The sequence below is a fragment of the Hyperolius riggenbachi genome, chromosome 1, assembly GCF_040937935.1.
Source record: "Hyperolius riggenbachi isolate aHypRig1 chromosome 1, aHypRig1.pri, whole genome shotgun sequence".
Classification (NCBI taxonomy): Eukaryota; Metazoa; Chordata; class Amphibia; order Anura; family Hyperoliidae; genus Hyperolius; species Hyperolius riggenbachi.
This window is the reverse complement of record NC_090646.1, coordinates 541,546,001-541,558,271: the sequence shown is the minus strand read 5'-3', so window position 1 is coordinate 541,558,271 and position 12,271 is coordinate 541,546,001. Positions and strand designations below refer to the sequence as shown.

General features: G+C 38.5%; 1 protein-coding gene across 5 annotated transcripts in view; it reads right to left on the bottom strand.

Moving 5' to 3' along the window:
* Window positions 1-781: 781 nt before the first annotated feature.
* LOX (lysyl oxidase) overlaps window positions 782-12,271 on the bottom strand; it is a 165,881-nt gene continuing 154,391 nt past the window's right edge. For all 5 annotated transcript variants that reach the window (XM_068247027.1, XM_068247010.1, XM_068247007.1 and 2 more), the window contains one exon: window positions 782-7,454. In XM_068247027.1, the coding sequence (XP_068103128.1) occupies window positions 7,448-7,454 (7 nt within the window). In that variant the 3' untranslated portion in view covers window positions 782-7,447. The remainder of the gene's footprint in view (window positions 7,455-12,271) is intronic.

Here is a 12,271-nt window from a genome sequence, read left to right as displayed (position 1 = left end):
ACTACTGACCTGTTTGTATTTGATTTTATGCACTGGACTGCTGCCACATGATTAGCTGCTTAGATAATGTGTGAGCAAGCAAAAGCACAGTTGTTCCTGGTAAAGTGCTCATAAGGGTATGTTGTTATTTTAACTTTCTGCTGATTAAGCTGATGGTGCTCAAGATTTTATTATTGAGGTTCTTTGGTTGTCACATTTATCCTCCATTTATCCTTAGGGTTTCTGTTTTCTACTGAGAACCAGTTGTTTTCCATTTATCCAAGGAGACAAAAGAGCTGGCACTAGAATATCAAGCAGGGTACTCCTAGGACTGGTAATTAGACCTGTGCTCACAGTGAGGATTCAGCTGTATAACGAAAAGAAGTAGCTGGACATTCAGGTCTGTGAAATTCAGTATTTATAATATGTAGCGGGGGATAGGAAAGAAGGAGAGGTGCCACAGCTAGGGATGATTGCCGGTATACAAATGTTTCCGAGTTGATGCAAATTTATGCAAATATATGCAGCTTGAAAATTGACCAATTAATTTAAACCTGGGTTTAAATTCATTGGTCAGTTTCCAAAATTCATTCATTTGCTTAAAAATTTGCATATATTCAGAAAAATGTGCATCTCATTGATCATTCCTAGTCACAGCCTGACAGGCGTTTCGCTTTATAACTGCTTCGTCAGGGGCTAACAATTGGTTTTCCTAAGTCTAGTTCCTGCCTGGCTTGTGCCCACATAAACGACAGATTGCTACTTGGAATGCAAGATTTTAAAAGCTTTATTAGCTGCTTTTTCAAACTTGTTTTTAACAGAATCGACCTGACCAGACATGAAAAACTTGAAATATTTTATTCAAGTCATTTTACAAGAGTTTGCAGTTGTACTAAAGACAAGCCATACAGAAATATGAAAGTACAATAAAGAAATGGTCAGTATAAGCATATAGCCAGTGTTATAAATTAGACACTTTTTGAATATCAGATGTTTAAGCCAAAGAAGAAAAAAAAATAAAGCCAAATTGTATTTCACAGAATCTAATGCATACAAACATACTGTATAAAGCTCACTGTTTAAGTAGCATAGGCTTCTACGGATTTAATTCAAGTTACAATTCAGCACCTTTTATTACAGTTTAATGGAAAATAGTGACCATTACGTGTCTCATCCATTATAATATTGATATTGCTTAGATGACACAACTTCAGGTTGAAATTTTATCACTGCTTCACCTTCCAACTTTGTGAAATACAGGTGAACCTCGAAAAAATAGAATATTGTGTACAATTCCATTTATTTCAGTAATTCAACTCAAACGGTGAAACTAATCTATGTAATAGGAACTCTTTGCAGGTGTTTTGGATTAATTTGCTGATTAGATTCTGACACTTTGAGTCTAGAATATTGAACATTTTTGCAATATTCTAATGGTCTGAGATTTCGATTTTGGGGTTCTCATAAGCTGTAAGCCATAATCATCAAAATTATAACAAACAATGGATTGGAATGTCTCTCTTCGCATCAGGACGTAACTACAAATAATGGTGCCCCCCAGCAAAACTTTAATGGTGCCCCTTAATGTTTACCACCCTTTCTTTTGTCTCTTCTTGGTGATCCTCAGCATGGGGCACCATCTTACAAGGCTTATAAAACAAGTGTGGCCATCAGGATCTTCACACCCATAATGTGTAGCCACAAAAACACCTGATCTGAAGAAAGGGAAGGTTAGTAGTTAGGGCCTCCTACATCTCTGGGCCCCAGGCGCTGCTCCCCTCTTGTTAGGCCCCTACTTTTGCATTAGTTTCACCTTTTAAGTTGTATTACTGAAATTAATGGATTTTTGCACAATCTAAAACATTTTCAAATTTCACCCGTAGTTTCATGAACAATAGGTTTTTTTTTTATTGTGGAATATGAAATTGAATGTCTTTGGTGATTATTATGATATGAACACGGCCATTTTTGTCCTGGTTCGGGATTGACAGCTTATTTTTATTCTTATTACCATGGAATAACATGAAAATGTAAGGGTGTCATTCAGTCTAGCAAGTTGATGTGTCTGTTTAATATTATGCTGACAACCTGAAAACAGACAATCAGACAAGTCAATTTATTCATTGAAGTGGTGCAAAAAAAAATTCTTAGTCTGCATAAGTACTGTAAGTCACAACAGGTTTAGACAGGTCAGCTATGAGTTTTCTTAGAGAAGCTGCCCTTTGTCCCTCATTCGTGTTCTCTGCACGTATTTGGTTACAGTGACTCTTCTATAAAATCTGTAATTTTCTCTAAATACTTGCCCGTTCCCAGTATTATTGCAAATATTCACACTGAATGGTTTCTGATTCTTTAACAGTTTAACATTAGACAAATTAGACTAAGTAAGCAAATAAGTTATTACATTTTATACTTCACTAACGGTATTTGGTAATTACTTTTTATATCAGCGATATGAGAAAGTAATTATTCCCTCAATCAAGCAGTTGCCCAAATTTAATTGATTAATAGATTCAGTTGACTGAGCAAAGCCAGGTTTGACTTCAGTTGACTTGTTCTGAAACCCTCAACATATTAAAACTCATAATGAGAGTGAAGAAGAGATGATGTCTGTTTCCAGAAGGACACTATATCGTGGTCAAAGGAGAATCAGGAAGGAATGTGGGGTAGAAGGGGGCAATGTGCAACGCCCTAAGACTCCAAACCGCAGTCACAGCCACTTTCGCCTTAAGTGTTGCTGCAACTCATTCTAGAAGTTGGAAAAGAGAGATCTGCAGGACGCTCCACTCCAAGTAACACCAGTATTGATCATAACTCATCCATAATATAGAATAAAAGATTGGGAAATAAAGTATTGGATTTGTGGAAGAATAGCTAAACAATAAATGCTGCTGTCTAAAGGTAACCCTTCCCTTTTACACAAGCATAGCGTTACCCTATTCTGCCGCAAGAGGCTGCAAAAGCAATTAAAGTCTATGGAGACTTTTACACTTATTGTGGTCTTTTGTGGTGCACTAGAAGTCCGGAATGCAACACAAGGGGTAGAACACGTTACTGCAAGCTCCACACCGAATGCACGGTGCTTGGGGTAATGGAAGTCTATGGGCGACTCAGTAAGTATAAACGACGAAGGGCGGTTCATCACGGCATGCATGCGCGGACCGACGGAATCCCAGTAAGTCACTGAGCCGGAAACGGCACTGTGCATATGACCCTATCAGCGCTAAATGCCGCAGGGTCAGATGTTTGTCTTTTTTTGTGTTGTGTTGGGATGTGACAGGAGCAGCATATCCCCACTGCGACACAAATAGATGTAAAATTGGCCTAAAATCTAAAACACATTTTTATTTAAAAAAAGTGCAGATTTTCCAAGCCTACTGACTGATAAGCAGAAAACATCTGGTTCCAGTTATCACTTGTGAAGGATGGTCAATCAGTTGTGAAGCTTCAGGTGGCCATTTTTTTTTTTTACCCACATATGTGATATGAGTGTTGGATAATTTATTTTCTTAACTGAAGTTAAAAAAAATAAGTATTTGGGTAGCCTCAAGTCTTGTTTCAAAAGCAGAATACAACGAATGTGAGAAATATGCAATAATAGCAGAAGTCAGGAAATGGACGAATCATTATCATCAATACTGACACTATAATTTCAAAATAAAAAAATTGTGTATTTGGCTCCAGTTGGGAGAATATAAAATACGGGGCTCAGTTCGCAAACAGTATGGAAAAAAAAAAATCTAATTCTAACCAGTCTCCCCTTCCGCACCAACTTGGAATCACCTCAAACTGATATTGGCCAGTTCCATGTGGGTTCATATGGGTGCGCTTACACTATGTGCGTTACTTCACTGTGTTGCCACTAGCGATGATCAAAGAAATGCAAATTCTTACGAGTTTATGCAAATATATGCAGCTTGAAAAAGGACCAATCAGTTTAAACCTGGGTTTAAATGAATTGGTCCATTTTCAAACTGCATTCATTTTCATAACAATTTGCATCAACACAGAAGAATTTGCATCTCTGATCATCCCTAGTTGCCGCATGTGAACGCACTGTCTGTCCAAACAATTGTATGGGCATATTTACATCTCTGCATTGTAACAGGTCACATTATCCAAACACACTTTCTACAGTGTTTTTGCAATGATGTGCATGTTACAGAGCAATTCTTCATGCTTTGAAAATAAAGTGCACATCAGAACATGCAGAATGTGCATCGCATTATGCCGGTGTTGTATTGCGAACATTGCACAACACACATACTGTGAGCTTATCCTAATCCTAACTCCATCAGTCATCTGTAAATGGCTGTTTCATATTTTACCTCCTTCACCTGCCAGGAAATAGAACAGGTGAAAAAAAAAATGTTTTTCATTTTACCACAATAGAAAACTGACAGGCAATGGATCTTATGTTATAAATAGGATCTTTTCACACTTGTTAGTCTCCAACAGATCTATTGTGGTAAGCGGCATGCACATTTGGGACCTGCATGATTTTTCGCACCCAACAGATGCATTTCCCATAGAAGCCTATGGCAGTAACACATTTACTACAGGCTCAAACCCCGGACTACAGCTCACCAATGGAGCATACACTACACTGTCCGCTTCCACTGGTTTTTGGAGATCTGGCTCCAGTGGGAACCTAGCCTTAAAGTCAATGGGAACCCTGTGAAAAAAAGTCAGATACTTGCCTAAGGAGGGGGGGGGGGGGGGCTCTGGGTCCTAATCAGCATTCCCTCTCTTCTCCTGGTCCCCATTACAGTGCTCGCTTGCCCGTAACAACATTCAACCAATTTGATTAAATGCTGCTGTCCCCGCTGCCGAAAGGATGCTACAGAAGTCTTCAGGAGCCCGAGTGCTAGAGCATCATCTCTCGCGCATGCACAGTATGGAGCCGCCTGTCTTCGGGAGGACTAGGCTCCGGAAGACTTCCAGAGTCCCCACGGCGGGGGGATTTGAACGGAGGAGCTGCCACCGCAACGAGGGGACCCAGAGCCTTCCCTCTCCTTAGGTGAGTGTCTGTTTTTTTTCTTTAGCAATCAGGTTCCCATTGACTTTAAGTGTGGCGATTTATGACATCCAATCACATTTCACTTTGCAGAGGTTAGCTGAACAATAGAATATCCCAATTTGCTGCCCTGTATTTGTTTGTAACCTTGTTTTGTGCCTGTATCTGTAAACCAAGTGATGGCTGTGTAAGTTCTTAGGGGATATTCATTATTGTCTATATTTGTGCAGCTTTGCTTCATCAGAATGGGTTGTGATGTTATGGACAACAGCGTGAGCAAGCATTTAAAATATTGGCCAGTTAACAAAATTTACCATTAGAGTTCCCCATAATCATTGTGTCAAGGCCCACATAATCTGCTTGTATTCAAATACAGAATTGGCAGGTTTTTTAGATGTATTTGAGCCTGCACTGCCATGACACGTTTTCAGGTCCACAGATAGCAGACACAGACATTGGAGATATTCATGAACTCCACATCAGTACATAAGCTTCTTATGTATTACAGGAACGAAAATCATGTTGGAGACTGTATGTGCCTAGCTTAGAGTCTATCAGTAAGTTAACCAAGAGCCACATTCACTAACCTTACTGATTTCATAGTAGCATTTGGGAACAATGCACTATAATGACAAAATAGGCTTTTAAAAGGAAATGATCAGTGATGTTTTACTCTGTTCAAAGACCTTGCTTGATTTACAGGCAACAGCTCAGCTCACGCCCCCTTTGCTCAGTATTCGAGGATGTGAACTCCCTGCAAGTTTACACCAATGTATGTTTTGTGGTTCGTTTAAAGTGCTTGCCCATAAAAGTATATAGTAGCAAAGGAAGCCGAATCTATTTAGCTCTGTACCTTCACCTCCAAAGCTTATATTAAGCATACAGCATATAGTGCAATGCATACAACAGATGTTTACGCTGTTACAATAATGGACCTTTAAGTTATTTTCAGACTTAAAGAGGAACTGTAACCAAGGATTGAACTTCATCCCAATCAGTATCCGATACATCTTTTTCAATGAGAAATCTTTACATTTTCTTGAATAGATAATCAAGGGAGTCTGTATGGCTGATATTGTGGTAAAACCTCTCCCACAGTGTGATGTCAGGACCTAGGTCCTGACAGTTTCCCGTCTGTGAGCTTTGTTGCATTGTGGGAAATAACAGCTGTTTCCAACTGCCAAGCAACCAGCATCTCCCTCTGTGCATATGCATATCTATAAAGAAACAGCCTTTTAGCCTATTGCATTGTTAGAGGGTGTGGTTATAGATAATAGCAGTTGGTGCTGTCTAGTTTTTTTATGTCTACCAGTAGTAAAGATGATGACGTGCAGGCTCATTGTGGATCAAACAATATGAACAAATTACATGGTGAATAGCAATCATTTCTTGATCTCTCCTCTATTTTTTAACTTCTCACTTTGCAATGTATTGATTTATTTTTTTCCCACTTTTCGCTAAAGTTCCTTTTTAAGTCTTGGTTAAATAGCATAGTAAAGGCTCTCGTCTGCATAATGAATGTGCTCTTCTGATACCTAGTATGTAAGCAGCCTTTCATTTTAATTGGACTAATGATGGATTGGAGGCACTTGGCATGGTTTAACCCTCTCACCATTCATTCAAGCCACAAAATTAACTAAATACAATTCTCTCTTTATAGAAGACTTATAGGATTTAAAGGGCCAGTAAGTTTGAATCAAAATCCGATTTATAGTAAACATTCTTTATAACCTCTGCACATGTCTATGTAGCTAAAGGTTATTGGATTCAAGCTTGGAGTAGACTTTCCACGGTTGACTTACTGGTTATTGAGGCTGGATCTCGTAAGCCAAAAATGACTAATAACATAGAATGGTTTGCTCAGCTTGATAGATTGTCATAAATAATCGTAAATAATCACAAATGCGGTGACATGTGCCATAAGATTTGCATATTTTAACATACATTTGCAAGTGGTATCAGGAGAACCTCTGCATACGCCTAACATATTACGGTAAGGTTACTGGCCCTTTTTAAAGTGCTATTCACATTATCCAAACCATGTTCATTTAATATAAAATATATTCTTGCTTATTTCTTTTATTATATTTTTATATAGCATCATTTTTGTGTACAAGTCTGTCTAATACTACAACTGCACATTGCTGTGACCTAGTTTTGTCGAGTTATAATTTTCCATTTTTGTATGGTGGTTGGTTTATTTGCGTGCCTGTGCTTTTGTCATCAGCAAGTGCTCCCTACCAGAACACCATGTTAACCATACACAGAGCAAACAATCGAGATGTGATACAAAGAAAAAATAGTGCCAACTTTGTTACATAGGGTAAAATCCAGTTGCGGTCTTGCGAAAGTCCATATGCTTCTATTGAAAAGTGTTTACATCCAATCGAATTAAATGACTTCTTAATTCCGGAACAAAATGCATCATTAAAAGGTTCTCTTCATTGTAGCTTAATAACTGTGAAAAAAATAACAGATTATTTTTAAATATTGTTATTGCACACTCCACAAACAGACTGGAATTTGTACAACTTGTCCAGTAAAGTAAGAAACATGCCACTAGGGGCTTGGCATCGGCGACCTGTACAAGTGCTAATGCTGTTTTTCAGATGGTGGAAACTATTTGGCTGAGTGCAGCATAAACTGATCAAACTGAATCTCTTTTATCCAAATGGAAACTTAAAAGGCACCACTCTGCAAGAAAAATGGTTCTGTTTTTGCCAGCAAGTGCGCTCATTCTGAAGACACTGCCTTTGTTCATGGAAATGAGACTTTACAAAATACAGCTTTAGTGTACACATTGTCCCTTTCAGGGGAATGTTGTGTTTATGATTATAACACTTCACTGTCAGCAAGACGTGTCATAATATCCATAACAGTTCACGATCTTCCCCCGGCCTTCCATAATAAGATGCATTCTGTGCACCTGGGTGCTGCTTGTATAGTATTCTCCTAATCAGGACGCGTAAATAGGGACTATTGAATAGAACAATGAGTTTTACTTTCAGGCCCCTTTCACACTGGTGCATTTTCATTGCATTGCGTTACCCATTTTTTAATGCAGGGTGATGCTAAAGCAATGAAAGTTTATGGGACATTTCAGACCGGATGTGGTGGAGGCATCCGATCTGACGCTAGGTCATCAGCACGTTATGGCACAGCATCTGCAGTAACGGACATTGCCCGGAAGTCATGTAAGTCAATGGTGCCCCAGATATTTTAAACTTTTTTGCATTAGTGTTGCAGTGCGCATTTGTGGACGCCAATTTAATCTGGCTTTGCAACAGAAAAATTGCTTGTAAAATCTATTTCCGCCACAGGAAATGAGCAGAAGAGAAGCCTCACTTATGGTGTGTTTTGCTGCCAAGAATTGCATTAACGCTTATTAATGCAGGTATCTACAAAGCTTGTTTTTAGCGGTGCAATGCAACCAACCGATCGCACCGCAATGAAAACGCTGGTTGCCGTTGTGAAACTGGCCTCAATGTTTCATGGTCACTTGAACGCTCTCTGATGCTATTCAGTAACTCTTCAGTTAAGTTTGCAATACTAACTGTAAACAATCCTTGGTTCATCACAAGCAGTATATATAATTCCCTACCACCATTTACTTAAAGAGACAATGAAGCGAAAAAAAATATGATATGATTTGTATGTGTCGTACAGCTAAGAAATAAAGCATTAGGAGCAGAGACAAAAGTCTAATATTGTTTCCAGTACAGAAAGAGTTAAGAAACTCCAGTTATATATGCAAAAGAGCCATTGAGCTCCACGACTTTCAAAGTCACAGAGTGCTCTGTCTTCTGTAGATTGTTATCTCAACTGTCAGTCATTGTATCTTATTTTTCTCTTCAGAAGACAGGTCAATAGTTCACTGGCCTGCTCTGTAAAAATAATTTAGAATGCTCAGGAGTGTGTAAACTGCAAATATTAGAGAATGATGCAATGTTATTAAAAAAAAAAAAATATATATATATATATTTATCTATCTATATATATACATATATATGTATATGTATATATATATATATATATATATATATTTAACTATATATACATATATATATATATATATATATATATATATATATATATATATATATATATATATATATATATATATATATATATATATATATATATAAATCTTTATATAAAAATCTTTATATATATATCTATATCTGAAAATAAAAATATGAGGATTTTTTTTGGTTTGTTACTAATGTTCTAGTAATTATCCGTACTACACATACAATTCATTATATCATAATTTTTTTTCACTTCAGTGTCTCTAAGTTGTGATTTATTAATTGACCTCATTTTTAAGTTCTTGTAGTATTGTCTGCAGTAGTGTTGGTGCTTGAATTCGGCATATTAAAATCAGAACACTAGAATACTGCTGAACAGTACCATTTCAGTAACGAAGAAGCGGACAGGGTCAGGGGCAGTTCATTTACTTGGGCTTCATGGTACTCCATACTTCCTCCTTCCGGCTTTGGAACATGAAGCACAAGCAAGTGAATTGCCTCTAACCCTGTCCGCTTCTTTGGTACGGAAATGGTGCTGAAGTGACCTGTTTGGCAGTATTTGGTTGTTCTGAATTCAATATGCCAAATTCAAACACCAACGCTAGTCTGCAGCACTGTTTTGTAATTGTTTTTGCAGCTGTATTAATGGAATGTTGCTTACAGGCGATGTCCTAACTAAACTACACAACCAAGTGTATGTAGCCTTCTAAAGCATTTGGCTACCTATACATTCAACCTAGGATAAATGTAAAGGTAGCCACACACTACATTTTTTTTTTTGCTGAATTACACGTTGAATTGATCATAGATGGTAGAGAATTTTAAAAAGGAACTTTAACCCAGGATTAAACTTCATCCCAATCACTAGCTGATAACCTCTTTCCTATAAGAAATCTTTACCTGTTCAGGAATAAATGATCGGGCGGTGGGAGGGGGTCTGTGTGGCTGATATAGTGGTTAATCCCAAACCCTCAGTATAATGTCATGATGGTTTCCTTTCTGTGAACCTTGTTGCATTGTGGGAAATAAAGTTTGTTTCCGACTGCTAAGCAACCAGTATCTCCCTCTGTGCATATGTATACTATCCAGGGATGGCCTTTCGAGTATTGAACTACTCAAATTCGAAATTACAATGAGGCTTGATTGCCTCAGGTGTGACCATGAGAGACAGGGGGAGGGGGTTACTTACCCAGAAGTCCATCAGCTTCTATGCGTCTCACTCCACTCGCACGCGACCTATGGGACGCGTTGCGTGACTCTCTACCCCTCTGCCTCCTTCAAGCCTGAAGTAGCCCCCTGTCTCCCGTGGTCACACCTCTTTTGAATTCAAGTAGTTCAATACTCCAAAGCCCATCCCTGATACTATCTATAAAAAGCAACCTTTTAGCCTATTGCATTGTTAGTGGGTGTGGTTATAAATAATGGCAGTTGGTGATGTCTAGTTTTTCACATGTCTGCCAGTAGTAAAGATGATGATGTGCTGGCTCATTGTGGTTCAAACAACATGAACAAATTACATGGCGAATATCAATCCTTTCTTGATCTTGCTTCTATTTTTTAACTTCTCACTTAGTAGTGTATTGATTTCTTTTTTACCCCATTACTTTTTTCGGTACAATTCCTCTTTCAACTCTTGCGATTGATACATCACATAAATATTAAGGGTTAATTTGATTAAGAGATAGATCGGCAATACTGGTTCTTTTTTGGCAAGTGTAAAATGATCAGTAAAGTTGCAGTTCATACATTTCTCATACGATTAATTTAAGATTGATCACTTTATGATGGTTTACATGGAAACCACATCAATTACATTTGTTTATGTTGATTTCTGTATCGATCGTGGATACAAAACCCTCATTGTGATTTTGATTAGACAGTTGATGCAAGGGCTTTCTGGTTTAATTGATCGTATTGTGATTCAAAAAGTAGTTGTAAATAAAATTGCTTCTTTTTGTACAATATTCATTTATAAATTATTTAGTCAGTGTTTGTCCATTGTAAAATCTTTGCTCTCCCTGATTTAACTACCTAACGACCGCATCACGCCAATGGACATGAACGCGGCGGCAGCCCCAGGACTGCTTAACGCCTATTGACGTCAAGGCCTGGAGCTGCAGTTTTCCAGGGAATGCGTGTGTGCATGCGCGATCGTTCCCTGCCAGTTCATGGAGCTCCGCGATTGCGGCTAGCAGGCTGTTTTCAGCTGAAAGGGGAAAGAAATGCACTTTGCTTACATTTCAACAGCGATCTCCTGCAGCACTGTACGTGGGACACTCGGCTATCCATTAGAGCGGCTCCTGGTGCGTGGTCTCTCATAGGTTGATGCCTTTGAGAGGGGTTGAAGAGAGCCGATTGCTGTCCTATGGCGAATTAGGAGGACAAAGGGGGGAGAGAGGGAGGAAGAAGGGAAAAGCCTCTCTCTTCCTTTTTTTGTTTATAAAAAAAAACACACGAGATCGCAGCAGCGATCAGAGATCTCCTAAAAAGTGTACTATTAAGGACAAGAAAAGGAGGTTAGATTCATTTGTGTGCTTAGTTGTAGGGCTGTGCAGCATGCTGACAAAGCTGCATAGCCCTGTATTGTGAAAAATGGCCTGGTCACTAGGGGGGTGTAAGCCTGTGGTCCTGAAGTGGTTAATATCTGAAATGTATCACAGGAGATACTAGCATTAGCAGACACACCTGTGTGGACTGTTTATTTCGGAGAATCCCGAAGCCAGTACAAAATAATGACTGGTCTCCCAGAATGCTCTGGGGTTGAGAATTTCGCATATCTAATCAGGCTAGGCTAATCATCACTGGGAGAGCAGGGTTACATACAATGTGCTGCAATATACAGCTATAGGAAGGGTTTCTTATGCAGTAAAAAGAAGTATCCTGAATAACTGACTACATGGGCGGGTCTCGCTATGCCATCCAGAGCCTTCACTTTACTAAGGTGAGTATCAACCCTGAAGGGAGTTTTCTCATTTCAGGTTTTGCTTTCAATGTATATTACCAGGCAACATCCATTGAGTAAAGCAAATCCATTTATAATATTTGGTAAGTTGTTTTGAATTACATTGCAAAAGGGCAGAACTATGTCTGGAATATGAATGCTTTTATACTAGAAGTCCAGCTGCATTCAATACTTTAATCTAACTGCTGCTAGATGCCATATTTGTGTCTGTGTCCGAGTGAGAAGCTTTGCTGGAAGCCACCCACATTTATCTGTAATTAGCTAATGTTAATCCTCCAGATGTGT